Source organism: Leopardus geoffroyi, chromosome D4 (genome assembly GCF_018350155.1).
Source record: "Leopardus geoffroyi isolate Oge1 chromosome D4, O.geoffroyi_Oge1_pat1.0, whole genome shotgun sequence".
Lineage (NCBI taxonomy): Eukaryota > Metazoa > Chordata > Mammalia > Carnivora > Felidae > Leopardus > Leopardus geoffroyi.
Window position 1 is genome coordinate 92,624,965 of NC_059342.1, and position 20,355 is coordinate 92,645,319.

At 66.0% G+C, this 20,355-nt stretch overlaps 1 protein-coding gene across 1 annotated transcript in view; it reads left to right on the forward strand.

Moving 5' to 3' along the window:
* Positions 1 to 797: 797 nt before the first annotated feature.
* Positions 798 to 20,355, forward strand: part of NOTCH1 (notch receptor 1) — a 44,167-nt gene continuing 24,609 nt past the window's right edge. The window contains exons 1-4 of the mRNA XM_045467873.1: positions 798 to 1,094; positions 2,769 to 2,850; positions 19,077 to 19,339; positions 19,822 to 20,160. Of these exons, the coding sequence (XP_045323829.1) occupies positions 1,034 to 1,094; positions 2,769 to 2,850; positions 19,077 to 19,339; positions 19,822 to 20,160 (745 nt within the window). The 5' untranslated portion in view covers positions 798 to 1,033. The remainder of the gene's footprint in view (positions 1,095 to 2,768; positions 2,851 to 19,076; positions 19,340 to 19,821; positions 20,161 to 20,355) is intronic.

Here is a 20,355-nt window from a genome sequence, read left to right on the forward strand (position 1 = left end):
GGGCTGGACAGTGATCAAGGAGCGTCTAGAGGCGGCTCCCTCCTGGGGGAGCGGGTGCGCAACCCGTCTGGCCAGGCATCAGCCCCGGGTTGGTCCGTTGGGGCACCCGGAGCCCCCCCCCCTTTCCGAAAAGCAGCAGCAGCCGCGGCGCCACCATCCCTCGAGGTCAAGTGCCCCGACCGGCAGAGCCAGGGTGTCCGGCCTGTGTCCTGGAGGCTTACAACTGCGACCTCAGGGCTCCTGGGACTGGAGCCCCTGGGTCAGGGGCTTCCCTACGGCCGCCAAGGGCACGACTTCTTCCTGTGCTCTCGTCCCGCGCTCCGGGTCCCCCAAACTGCCTCGGGCGCTCCTCTCCACCTCCCCGAGCCCAGCTCCCCACGGCGCAAGGTCCCCCTAAGGCTCCTCTCCCCCAACTCCGCCCGCGCCTCCGCCGCTATTGAGATGCAAATCTTTGCCAATTGTCGTCCGGCTAAGCGACTGTCAGAGCCGGATCCTTCCGCAGCCCTGACCCAAACTTTTTGCCGCTGAAAACTTTCGAACAAGAAGTAGTCCCTAGGGCCGGCCCCCGACGCCTCTTCTCCCCGCCGGGGCCCCGAACCCCGGAGGACCCAGGCTCCGGATGCGCGCCCCGCCGGAGGAGACGCAGGGCAGGCGCGGTGCGCGCAGGGGCGCGGCCAGCGAGGGCGAGGGGTGCGGAGGGATCGGCGGGGCGGGCCCGAGGGGCGGGGCCGGCGGGCGGGGGCGGAGCGCGCGGCCGCCTGCGCCTCACTAGTGCCTCGGCCGCGGGAGGGAGCGCAGGGGCGCGGGGCGCGGGCGCGGGCGCGAGCGCAGCGGAGGAACGAGCCGGGGCGCCGAGCCGGGCCCGGAGGCCGTGGGGGCCCAGCGCCGCCCGCCCACCCACCACGAAGCGGAGAGCCGCCGCGGGCCGCCGCCGCCGCCCGTGGGACCGTCCGGCGCGCGCGTGTGCGCCAGATCCCCGCCGTCCCGGCGCAGGAGGCCGCCACCGGGCGCAGCGGGCAGCCGGCGGGCAGGCATGCCGCCGCTCCTGGCGCCCCTGCTCTGCCTGGCGCTGCTGCCCGCGCTCGCCGCACGAGGTAGGCGCCCGTCCGCGAGCCCGAAACTTTCCGCGCCCTTCGGAAACTTTGGCGGCGCCCTGCGCGCGCGCCCCGGGCGGCTGGGAACGGGCGGCCGGGACGGTGGGGGGCGGGGGGGGAGAGAACCGGGCGATCCGGGGCGCGGGGAGGACAGACCCTCCCCCGCGCCGCTTGCCCAGTCGGGCTGGACTCGCGCCGCCCGCGCCTGGACCCGGGTTTGAAGCCGGGCGTGGGGGCGCTAGGGGCCCCCGGAGGCCCAGCCCCGGGCTCGTCCTTCATCAGCCACGCGTGGGGCTTGCCGCCGGGGCAGGCGGGCGAGCTGCCTACTACTTTTCGATTTGAATCGAGTCGGTTTTGGTTTCCTGTTGCTTTGGGGGCCATTTCTCTCTCTCCTCGCCTCTGGCCCGCGCCGGGGGCGGATGTTGGGGCGCGGAGTGTGGGGTCCCGGACGTCGCGTTGCCTTTACGGAGCTCTGCGGGGCGTGGTGGGCAGTGGGGCGCCGGGCGGACCGGCCTTCTCCCCATTTAGGAGAGTTCGCGAAGGGCCAGGCGGGAGGCGCGGACCGTGGGGTCTCCTTCCCACGCCTGATCGCTGCCCCCATGCCGGCTCATAGTTTGGCGTGGGCGGGGGGGGGGGGCGGTGTGCGGAACACCCCGCCGCGACTGACTGGTGGGACTTTGACTTTTCGGAGTTCAAGTTTGGAAATCTGGCGAGGGTGGAGAGGGACCCAGGGAAGGAGCGCTTACCCCTCTCTCCACTTCGCATGGAGGAATCTAGTGGTGATTCCTTTCTATCTTCTCCTAAAAGTTGGAGGGGAGAATTAGATCCCCACTTCCAGAAGGTGGGGTTCCAAGTCACACCCCCTCCGCGCCCCCAGGAGGGGCTTCCTTTACACAGCGCTGGTAAAATGGGGAGGGGGCCACCTTATTAATGCCTTCTTGGGAATGGGGCCGAATTCCTTCCAAATGGGGCTCCTTCACCCCCCTCCCCTGGATGTAGCTGAGGATGCCTGCCCCAGGGAGCAGGTATTGGGTGTCCTGGAGGCGGGGCCAGGTCCCTGAGGTGCAGCCCCGGTGCCCCAGGAGGCGGCCCTGGTGACAATGGGCTGCTCTGATTCCGTAGCTGGCGCTTTGTTGGCGGGCGGGGCGTTGGGCTTTGCAGCTGTCGCTTTTTCCCACGAGCTGGGGGGGGTGGGGGTGGGGGGGGGAGTGTGCCCCCCCAGCACCGCCCCCTCACAGAACATGTTTGAACAGCCAGACAATCTTGGTGGCTGGATAGGGGCCGTGGCCCCATTGGGCTCCCCATTGAAGATGGGGGGGGGTGCAGAGTTTGGGAGAGCCACCCAGGGTCACCTCAGCTTTCCTCTACTGTTGTCCAGATGGCATTTCAGGCCACCCTTACCCACTTCGAGCGTGACCTGTCCACCTGCCGGCCAGCCAACCTGTTGTTCCTCCCCCCATTTCTGACTGCCAGAACTCTGGGCAGAACGTTGAAGCCCCTTGGGCTTCACGTTTGGGAGGGTTCGCGAGGTCTCCTGTCCCCAGCAACCCCATGACAAGGCAGAGCCTTCTGGGTGAGGGGTGGCTGTGTCCCTTGGGGTGGGTCCTTCCCTGGGCTCAGGGCCCCAGTGCCACCCGGGCTGACCTCTTGTCTTACCCCCCCCCCCCCCACCAGGACTGCGATGTTCCCAGCCCAGCGAGAGCTGCATGAATGGCGGGAACTGTGAAGTGTCCCCCAACGGCACGGAAGCCTGTGTGTGAGTACGCGCCCCTGCGCCCCTGTGGGGACGTGGTGCTTTTGTCGGGAGCAGAGCCCCTGCCTTCTGCAGCGGGGGCCCGCGGGGACAGAACACTGGGCCATTGTCTTCTGGAGATGGCCCAGAAGGCTGGGCGCGGTCACGTGTTACTTTTATTGGACAAAGTCTGGCAATTACTTAATCACCAGCAATTATGCTGCGTGTGGAGCTGGTCTGGCCGCTGGAGGTTCGAGCACGCCTTTGTGGGCCACCTTGGGCTCCTGGGGTGCTAGTCGGGAATTCCCGGTACCCTGCTTCTTGCTAAAATCCCTAAGAAAGAATGACCCGCCAGGGTGGCTGTGGACCTTCTGGAGCGGCCCAGCCCCTGCGCCACCCTGCCCACGGGGAGTGCCTCCTCCAGGCAGGTGAGTGCAGTGCCTCAGGCAGAAGTGGCTATTTTAATGCCAAACCCACCCCCCTGGGCCTTCGGTCTCCCCCAGCTCGCCTTCTCTGACCTCAGGTGAGGTTGGGGGACCCATCGCCCAGGTTGGGGGGGTGGCTTGGCTTCTGTCACGGCATCTACAGCTCCGACTCCCGAACCCTCCATCCAAGTCCATCGCCCACCCAGCGTTGGGCCCTTGGCTGGGAAACCAGCGTGTGTCGTGTGTGTGTGTGTGTGTGTGTGGGGGGGGGGGGGGGGGGGGGGGTTCAGCCTGCAACCCACCCTGATGGGGCAGGGGGCGTGTTAGAGTCCGCTCCCTCCCTGTGCGCTCTGGCCCCGGGAAGCTTTTCTCTCGTGGTTGATTCCCTTCAGCTTGACTTTGTCCCTGGTGGGAAATATGAGGAGGTGCTTGGTGGCTGGAGAAAGGGCCCCCCCCCCCCCATGGAGGGGGGCTAGAGGGAGAAGTGGCTCCCCAGCCATCCTCCGTCCCGGTCCTCGGCGTGCCGCATTCCCACTGCTCCGGGCCCCTTCCCTTGACAACCCTTGGCCCGTGGGCTAGCAGCCCCCCCTTCGCTGCCCCCACCCTCCCCGAACTGAAACCAATTAAGCAGGTCTGTGAGCAGTTTCATAGACAAAGAGGATTGTGTCTTTGTCAGATGCTAATGAATGCATACTACTTTTTTTTTTTTTTTTTTGCTTTTTTGGGACCTTTTTCTTCTCCTGCAGAAGCCTCACCGACGCCTGATGCCCTAAATCTTGCTTCCCTCCATTCAGAGACCGACAGCTGGGATTCAGGGGAAGCGCAGCGGCTATTGTCGGGAGGAGGATTAATGCTGTGTGATTAATTATGCGTGGCTTCCCAGAATGCACGACTCCCTTCCCGCCTGCCCCACGCCCGCTCTGGCCCTGTGCTCACCCATGGGGCCTGGGGGGTCTCCGGACCTGTGCGGAGGGCTTTGGGAAGGCAGGAGGGGTCTCTTTGTGCCACCAGGGAGCAGGGACAGACTGGCCCAGGGGACCCTGGAGTCTCTCTGGGCTGGAGCCTGGGCCACAAGGGGGCTACTGCAGCCCCCTGCCTGCGTTGGGGTGAGACGCTTCTAGGGGACAGGGCGACAGTGTGCGTGCTCCCCACCCCTCCGACCAAGCCAGGCCACTGATCAGGGCTTGGGCGCCGGCCTTGTCTCCTCCCTGGGGCCTGGGGCCCCCTCCTCCTTGGCGGGAAGCCTGCCTCAGTCTGGCCTGGCACTCGGCCGAGCTTGGCCCACAGAGACCCCATTGTGCACACCCCACAGAGCCACTTGGAAGACGGAACGGAAGTGCCATTCTCAGAGGCCCCACCTCTGGGTGGACTGTGCTGGAGCCTGGGGACCAGAGCAGGGACGGGGCGACAGCCGGGTCCAGCTGCGGAGGGGCACAGGTCTGGACTCATGGTGCAGTTTGGGGACACTGTGGCCACTCCCGTGAGGGGCCCTGGCTCCCTCTGCCCCTGGGGCCTGTGCCTCTGGCTGGGCCCTTCTGTTCCCGTGAAGCCCCAGAGGGTCTGCTCTATGGGTGGCCTGGCCCTCGCGGCTGAGCGGGGAAGACACCTTCCTTCCTCAAAGGTGTTGGGGTACGGGCTTCTGGTGCCAACCTGGGTGGAAACTCCGACTCTGTAGCATTCACCCCGGCCTCTCGGAAGGTTCTTTGACTTTCCGAGCTGGTCTGCTGGCTCCCCTAGGGATAGGGTGTGGGAAACGGTCGTGTCACCAGTGCCTGGCGCATTAGTACCTGGTGAATCATCTGTTTCCACCCCAAAAGAGAAGGAACCTTCCCCAGAAGCCGCTAGTCAGGTGGCTGCAGGGCTCAGCATCGGAAAAAGAGGTTTCTGCCCTCCCAGGGCGTCACCGAGTAGCAGAGGTGTCGCGGGCCCGAGGCTGCGGAGGAAAGACCCGCCGCCTGTCCCTGTGGGCAGAGCGCCGTGCCTGCAGGGCTGCTGTGCGGGGTGGCCCTGCAGGCAGGCCCGGGGGGTCATCGAAAGGCTTCTGGGGCCTGCCTGGTCCTGGACTGGGAGCGGAGGCCCCAGGGTTGCTGGGACGGTCTCCCTGCCCGCGGGAAAGTCTGTTCCACTGGGCGCCTTCCGGGCGATCGCAGGAGCGGAGTGAGCCATCGCGCTCAGAGGGCAAGTCCAGCTGGCTGCCCGGTGGCGGGCTTTAGCCTTGGACCATCCGGTATTTGAGGCCCGGCTGCGCCACCTGCTAGCTCTGTGACCCCAGGTCGCCGGGTCACCGGAACTCAGGTTCCCCGTCGGTAGTGTGGGGCTGACACGATCGATCTCTCCGTGGCACGAGGATTGCGTAAGAGCGGCAGGCTTTAGACACCGGCTGAGCGTCCGTTTCTTCCCTGCCTTCTCCTTTTGAGCTGACAGGGCTGGTTTCGGGATCCTCCTTCTCGAATGTTTCGTTGGCTAATGAGCGAATTCGGAGAACCCAAAAGGTGCTGCCTGGCGGGCCCAGGCCGGGTGCTGCGTGGGGAGGGGCTCCTGAGGATTTTATCACCTGCGGGGACTCTGATCAGCAGTCCTGTCTGCTTTTTCCCCAAAGACACCTTTGAGCACCTGCCGTGTGCTGGGTTTTCGGCTCCAGGGCCTTGGCATGGCAGGCTCAGGTCAGACACAGCCCCTGCCCCCACGGAGGTGACTTTCTAGTGTGGGGACAGGAGAGGTGACAACAGTGCATGTGACCTGTCAGGCGGAGGGGAGCTCAGCGTGGCTCCCAGCAAGCCCGCGGCACCATGTGGGGTCAGGCCTGCGGTGGGGGTGGGGGTGGGGGGTAAGCGAGCACAAACACCTCGGCGGCTGCCGGGATCGAAGAGTGCGGGGTGGCGCCTGGCCCGGCCTCTCTCTTTCGCTCCGAAACGAGTGTTCTAACCACTGCCCTGTCTTGCCTGCACTGCCCGAGGCCTCCGGGACCCGTCTCCGAGGAAGCGGGGCCGGACGACAACTTCCCTTTAGAAGAGGAGGTTCAGAGGCTCCGGCGGGAAGTGCCTTGGCCCTCTGCTTCCGGGGGACCTACCGTTTCGCGTCTCCTGCCACCTCGTTTGGATGTTTCCATTGAGTCACCTGGGAGTCTTGGGCGAGGCTGGGGGAGGAACAGGTGAATTCTCAGGTCTGCTACAGGGCTTCCTCTGTTTATGCGGCTTCAGCTTTGGGGCCAGGTAGGAAAACACGTGTCAGACACCCACTGTGAACCAGAACGTTCTCCCCTGCTGGGAGACGCGGCAGGGAACGTGCCTTCTTTACAGGAAAGTGCCTCTTTGGACGGGGCCCTGCCTCTGAACAACAGCTAACGTTTTTTCCACTGAAAAGAGATACATATTTTTTTTAAAGAGAAAGGAAACTATGCCCTTAGCAGGAAGAGGGTGGGGCGGGCCGAACCCTTGGCTGGCAGAGGAGAAGCCCTTCGTCAGGACGTCGGGGGGCACGGTCCGGGTGCTGGGACTCCCCCGAGGATGGCAGCGGGAGAGCGCCCGTGGGACACCTCTGCTCCACCCCGCTAAGTGCCAGAGTGCAGCGTGAGGCCCCCGCGGGCCGGACCCCGGCACTGACTCCCCTCCTCATTCTCTGTGCCTTCGATGGGCGGCGGAGCCCCCTGGGCAGTGCCTGGCTGAGGGGTTGCACCCTCCTGGGGTGGGGAGGGCACCTTTCCTGTTTCGTGTCTTGTCTATAAATAGTGAAAGGATGTGGCTTTGTCGAGTTGATTGAGCAGCTAGATTGCTTTCCTCAATAACGTAACACTAACAACTCCACGCACAGACAGCTGCTGTTATCCGGCCTCATAAAACCCCTGGCAGACGGTTGACTCCACTGGCTCACACCCCCTCCAGGTGGTGGCCAGCTCTGCTCTGCTCGGCTGCTTTTTTTTTCATCGCCAGTTTACAGGTGGGAAAAACTGAGGCTGAGGAGAAGAGGTGGGGCAGGAGAGGGGGGGATCTGAAGCCGGCTTACGTCAGCTCTCACCTTCGTGTGCAGGCTCGTCCAGAGTCCCAGAGGCTTTTACGAGCAGCTGACTTCGGGGCATCGTGACCGTGGGTCAGGATGTGTTTGATGATCCTGAAGCTTCCCAGTTCCGCTGGGGCCTGACCGTCTCTGGTTGGGTACGCGGACCCGGGCCTCGGTTTCCCCCTCTGTACGTGAGGGAGCTGGGTTTGGGGGCTCCTGGAGTTCTCCTGCAGGTGCGGCCCAGCAGGACCCCGCCACAGGCCTGTAAACGCCTGGGTGGTGGCCACAGGTGGTGGGGGCGGGGGTGCCCGGGAGTCAGGCCTCCTGCCTGGCAGGTTCCGCAGGTCTGGGGCCAGGGCCAGGGCTAGGCTCCGGTGTTCTCACCACCTGGCCCACCCGCCAGGAGGGGGCGGGTCCCTGCAGAGGGGGCCCGCGGTTGACAGGTGTTCTGGAGGAAGGCCCTTCTCTGAAGCAGCCTGGGCGGGCTTCTCCTGGAGACCTCGCCCCGCCCCACCCTGCTCCTGGGACGCGGGTTGACAAATAGATTTGGGGGGCAGTGGATACCCGTATGGGGGTTTTGCTGGTCGATCACACGCACCATAAATTCTGTCATTTTAGCCACTTGAAGTGTACGATTCGGGAGCATTTGATACGTTCACGAGGTTCAACTACCACTGTTATCTGCTTCCAAAGCTTTGCCGCCACCCCGGTCCTACTCTCATGGCCTGTCTGGGGCCTGCACCTGTCCTCTCCCGCACTTGGGGCCTGCGTCCACCTTGCTGCCCCTGGCGCGAGTAAAAACGCTCCTCCCGCCGCATCCCTACAGCGCCTGCGTGCTCCCCCTCCGGGCCCGGCCCACGAAGTAGTCATCCCGTTTTCCCAGCCCCCCCCCCCCACCGGCCCTGGCAAGCCCCGGTCTGCTCTCCGTTTCTGGATTGGCCTGTCCTGGACGTTTCACACGAGTAGAGCTCCCCCCGCCCCAAGCGGGGCTTGGCATGTGCCCGGGGGAGTCGCCCGGGAAAGCCTGGCACGCCTGCGGCCAGGTTGCCTCGCAGCCTGTGCTCTCGCCGCGGTTGCGGCCTGAGGAGCCCGCGGGGGCCGCGGAGCTGAAGCCCTGCAGGGGTGCGGTGGGAGGAGGGTTTTGACTGAGCGCTTACTGCGTGCCAGGGGCAGGCAAGGTGGACGCAGGCCCTGAGTGCAGGAGAGAAGGGACGTCTGAGAACCAGACTGTGGGACAGACAGCAGCCAGTGAGAGAAGAGTAGCTGTGCCACCGTCACCTACTGTGTGCGGGGCCAGGTGCTGTGGGGACAGCCCAGCTGGGTGCACCAGGCCTGCTGCAGCCTCGGGGTGAGTCCTCTGGGGGGGGGGGGGGCGGCAGGCACGGGGGCCGGGCCGGGTCCCAGGCGGCACAGCCCCAGCAGAGGATGTATGGTGGGAGCGGGCGGGCCCCCGGCCCCACCATCTGCCTGCTTGCAGGTCTTCCCGTGGGGTGAGAGCGCATCTTTCCCTGGGTTCTCAGTGTCAGCCCAGACTTCTGTCCCTTGGTGTGTGTGGGGGGGGGGGGGGCACTGTGCATCTCCGAGACCCCGGGGAACTCTCGGACAGAAACACCCCATATTTCACCATCAGGCGGTCCCTTCTGACCCCGCACCCACCTTAGGTGGCCCCCAAACAACTTTCCCCACTTTCCCCTAAGCTCAGGGGCAGGGATCAGCAGGGATCAGGATGTCTGTCATTAACACCTTAGAGTGAATTAGGTTAAGCATCGTCCTCTCTCTGATGCAAAGCTGCTGCTTTGAGCCGGTTGTGGACACCTCTGAGCGGCCTGGCCTCTCCCACCAGGCGGCCTGCCCCTTCTGCTGCCCTTTGTTGGGCTGGGGGTTTTCTCTGGAGGTCAGCCCTGGGGCTTCCCTCCCTCACCCGAGCAAGAGGGCTGTCTGGGGCTCCCAGCTTCCTGGAAGGAGTCCTGCTTTCCAGTAGGCCTTGGTCAGGGGGGGGGGGGGGGGCGTGCCCTGGGGAGCCTGGCCTCCGACCGCCACCCCTGCGGTTCCCAAACCTGAGCGTCCCTCAAGTACAGCTGCCAGCCCCTGCCGGGTCTCGGTCTGGCCGCCCAATGCAGCGCTGGGGTGTCTCAGGATCAGGCCAGGCCCAGATGCTGCTTTTGCGGTCTCTTGACCCAGACGGCTCACCCCGCCAAGGAGGGGTCCCTCAGCCACAGGACACTTGCCGCTCGTCTGCCCCCACTCCAGAGGCTGCTCAGAGATGGGTGGGTGGCGGGCGGGAGCCGGTCTGATCAGCGGGAAGTCAGGCCGAATGCTAGGCGGTGGTCTCTGAGATTCTCACCAGAGACGTGGCCCCGTTACCACCTGTGCTGTGCGGTCTGGGGCCGGGACTCATCCTGGCCACGCTCTGAGCGGGTGAGAGGATTTGTCCCCAGCTGTCCCAGCTGACCCCTCAGTGGGCTGGCTGGCAGTCGCGTGCTCTCAGCGTTCCAGTTGGTTCGGTTGAGCTGGGAAAGCGGTCCCCTAGGCACTGTCCCTTCGTCACCGTCCCCTCATCGCTCTGTCTGTTGATGCTGGTGATTTGCTGAGCAAACCGCTCCCCCCACGGGGGAGCCGAGGCCGGATGGTCATGTCCATCCCACTGTGAGGGGTGGGGTCTGAGAGGTGGCCACAGGACATCCGAGACGCCTGCCCACCCACCCTGAGAGTTCTGGGACCCACACGGGTCACTGGGTTGGGCTGGGAAGAAGCTGTTGCTGTCCCTGGGGACCCTTCCGGGCCAGCCTCCTGCTGTCTTCACCCCACGGTGGCGGCCCGGCCTGGGTCACAGTTTGAGCCACAGGCATCTGCCCAGGGGGCCACCACTGTTGACCCTGTGCTGATGGGCCTGGGTTACGAGCCTGCTCCAGGCCCCTGGGGAGGAGTTTGCCCCCACTTACGCCTAGCTGGGCAGGCAGACCCAGGCCACAGCAGGCCTCCCACCAGCCCGGCCAGGCCGGGGGACACCAGAGGATAGGGTGGGCGGGGAGAGCGGTAGCTGGAGGCCTCTGGAAGGGTCAGCCATGCCTTCACAGCAGGGCCTTGTCGCCGGGCTGGGGACCTGCCTCCCACCATTTCCTCCGCGTTGGTTTGTTGATGAGCGGAAACTATACGGTTACTGGAAATGAGACGTTTGGGGAAGAAGCCAGAGTTTTGAGTGTGTGTATTTTTCCCAGCAGCTTTTTAGTAAGAGAGATGCTGAGTTCAGGCTGGGGGGTGGGGAGGGTTCTGCCCCTCGGGACCCCGGTCTCCAGACCTCCCTCCTGAGAGGGCCTGGGTGAGGTCACTGCAGCGTGGGCCTTCCGGGTCACCCTGAGGACTCCTCCACCTGTCGGCCTGGCTGGTCCTGGCTCCCCCGGGGCAGCCCACGGGGCGGGGCTTCCCCCCTCTCTCCTCCCTCCAGTGGTCAGAATGAGGGCGGCCTCAGCCCTGTCTGGTTGAGCGCCAGATCGGGGAGCCAGGCGTGGCCGTGAGCCCCAGCACCCGTGTGTGGCTGGGGCTCAGAGTGTGGCGGCACCCTGCCCGGTGGTCCGGGGCCCCGGGTCCGGGCTCAGCCGGCCCCTGCGCTATGCTCACTCGGGCCTGGGCCAGCGATGGGGGTGGGCGCAGAGCCGGAAGTGGAGGCCGGAGCAGGTGGGCGGCTCCAGGTTCTGGAAGACCTGGCTTGCAGCCTGCAGGGAGATGCCGTCTACACTGGTTGCCGTGTACTGGGCTTTCCCCCGTTGTAGCGCAGGGCTACAGCCCAGGGCTGGGGTAGTGGCCCCACCACCAGCACCGGCTTCCTTCTACCTACCATGTGGGCTCTGTGACCTTGGGCTGCCCACTCCCCTCTCTGAGGTCCTTTCCTTCAGGACCTTGAGCCGGGCGGAGCATCCCACAGAGTTGCTGGCCGGTGAAGGTGCCGTCCTTGGGGTGTCCCCTTTGTGTTCGTGTGACTGACTGGTCCCGTGTGCCACCCTCCCCCTTGTCCCGACAGAACGCATTGGTGGAGGTTTACTCTGTCCTGGAGCCCTCGCCTCATGCTGCGAGGTCTCCTCCAGAAAGCTGTCCCAGAGACCAGCCCTGCTTCAGCATTTGGGCAAGGTCATGCTGGGACAGAAGGTCAAGTCCAGCCCAAGAACTTCCCAGTATCCCTGCAGGGGAAGAAACCCCTCCAGAGGGCCCCGGACCCATGCCAACGGTCCCAGGACACCCGGGTGTCCCCAGAGGGTGACAGTGGAGGCCCCACCCTCACCCCACCCCCACCCCGGGCCTGGTGCAAGTGGCTGGATTCTGTCTCTGGTATTCGCTGTGCCCCAGGGCACCTTGGAGGCGGTGCTGGGCCCAGGGTGATAGCCAGGTGTGCAAACGTGGGGGGGGGTGTGGGGCCTGGTGGCCCGTGGGGGCGGCCGTGCTCGGTGGGTGTGAGTGACGAGAGGAGGCCAGATAGAACGGGGCTGGTGACTGGTGCGGGATGGCAGTGACCTTTGGGACCACTGCTGAGCGAACGCCTGTGCCTCAGCTTAGCCAGAGGCAGCCCACAGCTGGCCCCGACAGGGTCCGGGGCTGTCCCAGGGTCCTGGGCGGAGTGCAGCAGGGGCAGGCTGGATGTGACTTCCGTCCCTGTCATCTCAGTGCCTCCAGTGCTTTCCAGGTAGGAAAGCCACAGGGGTGCTACGGGCGAGGGTGATGGTAGGTGTCCAGCACAGGTGTGACCAGCCCTCCTGCTGGACAGGGACCCAGAGAAGTCCCACCTGCCAGCTGGCTGGGAGGCTTCCTGAGTCCCAGAGCTCTCCCCCATGCCCCACCCCCAGCCGGGGTTTTGTGTTTCGGCTGAGCTTGTGGGATGTAAGAATGCTTTGTGTGCTCCAGCCCTCCAGGTGTGGGAGGGTCAGGTGGTCAGGTGAGGAACCCAGGCCCCCCGGGCAGGGCATCTGGGGTCCAGGGGCACACGCCCTCCCTCCTCCATGCTCGGAGCTCCTGCTGGACCCTTAGCTGCCTCTAGGGGGGCGGCCCTGCTCTGACTGCCTGGGTGGCCGGCTCCTGGCCACCGCCAGTGACAGCAGAAGTTAGGAGTTGCATTCACATCCAGGTGGTGCTGTGGGCATAATGCGCCTGAGCCCCGGTTTTCTCATCTGTGAAATGGGCCCAGCGTGTAGCTTCAGGGCCGTTGCGGGAACCCCATGAGCTGAAGCTGGCGGTCTAATTACGGGTCGTCTTTCATCATCCTGGAGTCCATGTGAGGGGGTCCTTGGTGTCCTTGCAAGGCGCGGGGCACAGAACTGAGGTGCGCCTCGAGTGCTTGTCCTGGTCAGCCGCTGGGGTTGGGCATACAGCCTTCTCCGCTCCCCACGTCCCCTGAGATGGCATCTGCTTCTGGGAGCAGAGGCGGGAAGTTGCCAGAATCATTTCTGGCTTTGGCGTGGAGCTTGGTCTGCAGTTGCTGACTTCATTAATCGAGTTTTGGATTAAGTCCTCCCTGTGGCCTCGTGAGCCTGTCGATTCCTTCATTGCATCCGAGCGACTGGGGTGCGGGTGTGGGTGCCGCCCTGCTGGGGAGCAGAGACCCCCGAGGCTGTGGGGGGGGGGCCCGCAGGCGTTCTGGGGACACAGTCGAGGGAGGACACACGTCCCAACCTTGTCTCTAGTTTGCGGCTCTGTCTTCTGGGAGACTGGGGGGGGGGGGTGCAGCAGGTTTTTCTGACGTGCCTCACAGCCCTGGCGCTCTCGTGACCTTGGGGGACCCCGTGCTTGCTGTCCCTGCAAGCGCCCGACCCCACACCATGGGTGGGCCTGGGTGCCTGCTGCCGGGCCAGCTCAGGAAGCCGCCCCTGCTTCCCACGTTGAGGGCGGGGTGGCTCTGAGTGACATGGGGACAATGAGCCATTTGGGGGCATTGTTTTCCCTGCGGTGGGAAAGGTGGCTTCCCGGGAGGGCAGGTGGTTCATCCTCCCACAAAGGGCTTCCCCCAGAGCCGAGGAAGGAAGCCCGAGCTGTTCCTGCGCTTCCTGTTCCCAGCAGATTTTAGACCGTCCAGAGATGCAACCTGGGGAGAAGATTGGAGACAAAGCCGGGAGCGCTGTCAGCAGCTGTTGGGGCCGGAAGGCCTGGGCCCTCGGGGAAGGCTGCACCCCCCCACCCCACCCCCGCCCGCTGGGCTGCTCTTTTGGGCTGTGGGTCTGTCAGGAAGAGCCCTCGCTGCCCCAAGGCCCTGGGAGCAGCCCCAGCCCACCAGGGGCCCGATCCCGCTGTAGTCGCCCCTGCGCACCTGCCCCACCCTCACCCTGTGCCCCCTGAATGCAGGTCAGGTGGGGGAGGGAGCTGGAGCAGAAAGGGATAGAAGCCGGGAGACAGCCCAGGGCTGTTGGCGGGGGGGGGGGGGGGGGGGGGGTGGGCGGGAGGGGGTTGAGTGCAGCAGAGGTGCTGGCAGGGTCCTAGCCCGCCCCACGGACAGGTGTCCGGACAAAGGCTTCTGCGGGTCTGAAAGGAAGCCGGGGACTTTGGGGGTGAGGGCAGCGGGCCAGTGCCCACTTGCCCCAAGCCTCACCTCTCCTGGGGGCTTTGTTTCCCCAGAGCTGAGCTGTCCCCGCTGTCCCCAGTGGGAAAGGCCCCCAGCTCCACCCCCCTCCCGGGTAGGGCACAGGCCGGGGAGGCCCCTGAGCTCCCGCCTACCTACAGGCAGTGAGCAAATCACCACCTGGCAGCCAGTCCCTCCTGGAAGACAGGGGTTCCCTGCTGGGGTAGGGGGCGGGACTTGGACTGGCCTTTGCCCAAGGAGGGGCTGAGGTCCCAGAGCGCCCCCAAGCCCTGCCCAGAGAAAGACCCGGCTCCTTGACCCCCATCTCATGGCTCCACCTGTAGGGGACTGAGGTCCTGGCCTCAGTCTGCCCCTGTAGCAAGGGGCCAGAGCTTTCCCCACCCAGTCCACGGGTGGCCCCAGGTAGGGGGTGCTGGGACGTGGGTGGTTCTCTTCTTCCCAGGCCGGGGGTCTCAGAAACTCCTGGCCGAGCCGCGCAGGGGTGGGTGGGCCTGGCTTCGCGGCAGCTGCCCCGAGTGTTGTGGTTTGGGTGGAAGGCAGTGGCCTTGGCGGGCCTCTGCTTTGCACTGCGGTGCTGGGCTCTGGGAGGAGCTTCAGCCTCCCGTCCGTGCCTACCCCTTGTCACCAGGGGACTCTGGTGATGTGGCGTTGGCTGGCCCGTACAGCAGGAGCCCGAGGGCCCCAGACTCCGCTTCCTGGGCAGAAAGCTCGAGGAGGGGCAGCAGTGGTGATTCGGGGAGGGGGCTTCTAGGCCCGCGTTCTGCTCGGCACAGGTGGAGTTGGTTAAGGAGGGGACGGCTACTTGCATCCAGGTGGCTTCTTGCTGTAAGGACACGGGCTGCCCGGTGGCGGGGGCAAGGCCGTGCTGTGCTGCCTGGAGGTCCTGGTGGGTCAGCTCTGTGCAGGGGAAGTCCTGTGTCCCCACAGATCCCCTCAGACACAGCAGCTCAGCTGGGCCGGTAAATCTGTTCCCAGAAACGCGGTAGGAAATGCACACGTCAAACCCAGCGCTGCCTAGAGTGAGTGCCCTCTGCCCAAACGGCCAGGTCACCAGATGAGGGGCACGTGCGGTCCCCTTGACCCCCCCCACACCCCCGCTGCACTCCTGGGAAACTGAGGTCCCGGCAGGCAGAGTGGGGCGGGGAGCCCCTCCTGCACCCACCCCCCCCACCCCCCGAAGTTCCTCTGATCGAACTGCATTTCAGCTGTGCCCCCAGGAGGCACCTGTCCTGGAGAATCTCGGGTTCCTCCTGAGGACACAAGGAGGGGTGCCACCTCACTGCCCCCCACCGGCTGGCGGGGGGGGGGGGGCGGGACGCAGGGCCCCACCCCCGGACCACAAACTCCTTGAGGGCAGAACTGAGTACAGCACTTCTCACTGCTTAGTCCTCCTGTCTCTTCCTAGTTTGGGGCAGAGGGAGCTGTCATCTGTCCCCTGGGGGTGGCAGATGGCCGCTTAGCTTAGAAAAGAAAACAGCGCAATTTAGAATTAGTCCCGGGTGAAAGGTCGAGGCAACGTCTGCCTCCGGATGCTTCCTGGACTTGCATTTCTATGGAGGGAGGGCGGGAGCCAGCACAGTGGAAATATTGAGGCGGGGAACAAAGCGTCCTGGTCCTCGGCTGTGGGACCACAGGCCCGGCAGCCATTTGGCGCTCCTCGCGGGGCAGGGGGACAGGGTGTCTGCCTGAAGCCCGGCCCCCTGGTGGTCCCTCCACAGCCCTTCCCCTGGAGCCCCCCCCACCCCCCCCCCGCCCCACCTGTCACTCACCTGCTGCTTGGGCTGCCTGGGGGTTCCAGGACAGGACAGGACCACAGGCAGGGGGAGGAGCAGACACTGGGTGGCCTCCTCCAGGAGGGGCGCGGGGCCGACAGGAGGGCTTGCTTAGGTCACTCGAGGCCCTGAGCTGGGCCCGCTGTAGGAAGCCTCTCCATTTCGAAGCAGGTGTGGGGTACGGTTTTCGTCGTCAAGCCCAGTGCCATCCCCGCCAGGGGCCTGCACTGACCCCCCCCCCCCCAGGGCCAGCGTGGAGGACAGACTGGCCACGTCCAAGCAGGGGCCTTATGGTCCCTCCTGCCCCCGCAGGGAAGTCTGGGTGGCGTGGGCAGAGGGGGTCCCAGGGGGGGCGTCCCCGCAAAGCTCCAGCGTATGGCCAGGTCAGGGGAGAGGCGCTCGCAGGTGCAGAGGAGAAAGCAACGGCCCGGAGCTGGAGCACCCCAGAGTGGGGGTGGCGGGGAGGGTGGCCTCGGGACTGGCCCAGACATCCGCGCTCGCCTCTAGGCCCAGACGCTGTGCCGGGCTTGGTGCTTCCTCTTGGCTCAGGCTCCCGGCCCAGCCCCGGTCGTACCTCGGACCCCACACACCACACAAAACACCTGCCTCTACTGTTCCGTCTCCAGGGGCCGCCCCTCCTGTAGCTGGGGCGCTGACGGTGCACGGCAGCCGTGGGGCTGGGCGGCGTGCCTTCGCGGTGGTGTCCGCCTGGCCTGGGCAGGAGCAGGGGAGACAATGGGCCCTGTCAGCTGCCGCCTTCCCCCGCGGAGGAGCCTCCTTGGCTCCTGCCCCGCCCGCCCTGGTTGGCGGCCCGCCGCGCCCGGCTGGGAGCAGCTGCCGCCCGCGTCCCCGGCCACAGGCGCACCTGCTCCCCGGCCAGCCTTTGTCCGCACTACCGACGCCTGATTTATTGGCATGTTTTCCCTTGCTGGCCCGGCGTAACCCAGCCTCGTTGGCTAGGATGTGACCCGTCCAGGTGGGTTCTCCCACAGTCTTCCCACGGGGGTCCCCACTCGGGGGGGGGGGGGCGGGCGGGGGGCTGGAGAGCAGGGGCCCGTTCACAGGGATATTGTCCCGTGGCTGGAGGGTCTGGGGTGTGCGTCCGGGCAGAGCCTTCTGGTGCCTCTGGGGACGCCCAGCGTCCTGATGAGTGGCAGGGGAGCCCCAGGGACACCCTCTGGGACCACGAAGGCCTCCCCCACCTCAAGCCAGCAGGGCTCAGAGAGGGAGAGGGTGGTGTGGATAAGGCGAGCTCCCACCCTGCTCTGATGACCAAGCGCCCTCTCTCCGGTACCCACCACCCGCCCGCTCCGTCAGTGGCTGGGAAAGAAAAAAGAGCCTTTTCTCCAAGCGGTGAGCGGTGGCCAGCTCCCGCCTGACAATGCAGGGCATTGATAGGTTGGGGGAGGCGCTGCCTTGCCCCCCCCCATCCCCCATCGCTGCACTCCGAGCCCACAGTGCCACTCGGGCCGGGACCAGGCGGTCTGTAATTGGATCCGAGCACCCCCTTCCCCAGCCTCCTGGGGTGTGGCCGTGCCAGGGTGAGGGGACCTGCTCCTGGGGTCTGTCCGTCTCACAGGAGCCGGCCGGCCCCACTGTGCCCTTCTGACCAGGTTGGGCAGGAGCCTCACTCTGCCTGAGTTCCCTCCCTGGGGCCCCGGAGGCGACTTGTTTTCTTTAAGCCAGTTGGTTTGGGACTTTTGGCTTCTGACAACAGATGGTGAGCCCCAGTGGCCATTTCATGTTGTCCTCGTCCGCCGCACCCAAGCTGTAGCTGCAGAGAAAAGCCCTCAGGGAGACAGATGCCTCCCAGGCATGCAGAGACCCCGAGACCCCAGCCCCTCCGACGGCCACCCCACCCATGCAGGCTTCATTCCAGCCCCTGGGTCAGGCGGGGGGGGGGGGGGGGGGGGGGAAGGCAGTGAGGACGAGCAGGCTGCCCTCTGCTGAGGGTGGAGGTCCCCGTGTGACGGGTGGGCTCTGAAATCGGGGGTGTTTTCATGTTTGGGAGAGCCCCCTCTTCATCCGGGAACCCGAGGTTCCCCGCCAGCCCCCGCCTCTGCCAGGGGGAGGAGGCCCCGCCCACCCAGGGCCCAGGACTGTGGGTGCAGCGTCCCGGCTGCCTTCCCAGGCCATGGCGGCCCGGGGGCGGGCCGGGGGCACGTTATGCCTCAGAGGCTTTGCCCCTGGGAAGAACAATGCCTGGCTGGTCCCAGAGCCTTTCCTGAGCTTTTCCCTCGAGTACAAGGCCACAAGGTGACCTCGATGGGCAATTTGTGGCCCAGGCTCCAGAAGCCGGACCAACAGGTGGCCAAGGGAGGCCCTGTGGTGGGGTGACATGTGCTGAGCCCTGTCCCTGCAAAGAAGCAGTGAGAAACCCCCCCCCCCGTTCATCTGCTCCCGTTGGAGACTGAGCAGTGTGCTGAGAGGCACAGCATAGACCCGGCAGACATGGTGGCCTTCACCCCCACGCTCCCCCTGCCCCACCCCTGCTCCCCCTGCTCCCCTCTGCTCCCCCTGCTCCCCAGCCCGGCCGGCTCGCCAAGAGCTCAGGAAGGATGCTCCTCCTGGCGCACCTTGATTTCTCCTGCTGGGAAATGGGTTTGTCTGCTCCCAGCTGATGTTGCCTGGACATCGTGCAGACTTGATGTCAAAGGGGGAGACCGTGTCTGGGCGCTAAGCATGGGTGGGGGATGGGCTGCCAGCTGTGGTGCTCCCAGTGGTGCTCCCGGCAGGTGAGACCCCCGGCGGGAGCCACTCTGCTGTGTCTACAGCTTTATGTCTGTTGATCGCGTGGGTATTGATAGAAGAGAAGCGGGGGGGGGGGGGGGGCGCCTAGGTGACCCAGTCAGTTACCCGTCCGACCTCGGCTCAGGTCACGATCTCGCGGTTCGTGGGTTCGAGCCCCGCGTCGGGCTCCGTGCTGACAGCTCGGGGCCTGGAGCCTGCTTCGGGTTCTGTGTCTCCCTCTCGCTCTGACTCTCTCTCTCTCTCAAAAATAAACAAACGTTTAAGATTTAAAGAAGAAAAAAAAAAGTAAAGCTGCGGACTGTTTTATTACCCAAATAAGGCACGTTGGTTACAGAACAGCTTCAGGCAGGAAGAGGAGACCAGCCCCCCACACCAAAGGGTCTCGGGGCACCCCCTCCCTGGGAACGGCTGTGGGCCCATGTGTCCCCTTCTCTGTGGCCACGCAGACGCTCACGAGGGTTTTGCAATCAGGTCCGGCCTCGCGGAGCCTGCTGGTCTCCTGCCCGTTGCCCCACTTAACATGAGGTGAAATTCACTTAACGTGCGGTTCACCGCTTGAAGGCGCACGGCGCCACGGCGCTTGGCGCACGCGTGAGGTCGTGCGGCCCCCACCGCTGTCTGGTCCCGGGACGTGCCGCCCGCGGCGGGGCCCGACAGCGGCTGGCGCTCCCCGGGGACGGTGCGGGGGGCCGGGGCCGGGCGGACGGGGAGCCGGTGGGAGTAACCGCTCTGGCCTGTCTGCTGCAGCTGTAGCAGCGCCTTCGCGGGCCGGCGATGCCAGGCGCCCAACCCCTGCCTCAGCGCCCCCTGCAAGAACGCGGGGACGTGCCACGCGGTGGACCACGGCGGCACGGTGGACTACGCCTGCGCCTGCCGCCTGGGCTTCTCCGGGCCCCTCTGCCTGACGCCCCGGGACAACGCCTGCCTCGCCAAGCCCTGCCGCAACGGCGGCACCTGTGACCTGCTCACGCTGACCGAGTACAAGTGCCGCTGCCCCCCGGGCTGGTCAGGTGAGGGCCCCCCCCCGCCCCGGCCCTCCCCCCACTGCCCATGTACCGTGACGTGCTGGGAGAAGACCAGGGCTTTCTGCAGTCTGTGACCCCCGCCCTCGAGTCCCCGGGCCCCTCTCTAGCCCCGACATCCGCTCCGGGAACCCCGGGGCTCCCTGCCTCTGCGAGGAGGGGGCCCTCCGTCTAGTGAGGTCCCCAGGGTCCGCTGGCCCTGCATCAGGAGCTCCGACGGCGAGCTCTCCAGAGGACACGAACTCTGGAGGGGACAGTCTGGGTCCGGTCTCGGGGGCCCCCTGCCCCCGCTGGCCGTGTGTCCCGGGAACCTCGGTCCCCATCTCCAGGAAGATGGCCGTGTCCTGTCGTGGGGTCCCGGCAATTAAAGAGACCGTGCTGGCAGGTTTGCGCCAGGCTGGCACCTCCACGGTGCCCGGAAGCTGTCCCTGGACACCGGCGTGACCCCTCCCCCCACCTCGCCCCCCCAGGGAAGATGTGCCAGCAGGCCGACCCGTGTGCCTCCAACCCATGTGCCAACGGCGGCCAGTGCCTGCCCTTCGAGGCCTCGTACATCTGCCGCTGCCCGCCCGGCTTCCACGGCCCCACCTGCAGGCAGGACGTCAACGAGTGCGGCCAGAGCCCCGGGCTCTGTCGCAACGGAGGCACCTGCCACAACGAGGTCGGCTCCTACCGCTGCGCCTGCCGCGCCACCCACACCGGCCCCCACTGCGAGCTGCCCTACGTGCCCTGCAGCCCCTCACCCTGCCAGAACGGGGGCACCTGCCGCCCCACGGGGGACACCACCCACGAGTGCGCCTGCCTGCCAGGTACTGCCCCGGGGGTGCGGGCCGGGCCGGGGCTCGGGGGACGGTGTCCCAGCACACACAGGACGGCGGGCGGGTCTGGAAAGGGGGTACCAGTTAGGGGAGCCTGGCACAGGGTCCGGGCATCTCCCTGGTCTCCCACCTTCTCGCTTCTGCCTGGGGGTGGGGTCCGCTGCAGCCGCCCAGCACTTGTCCCCC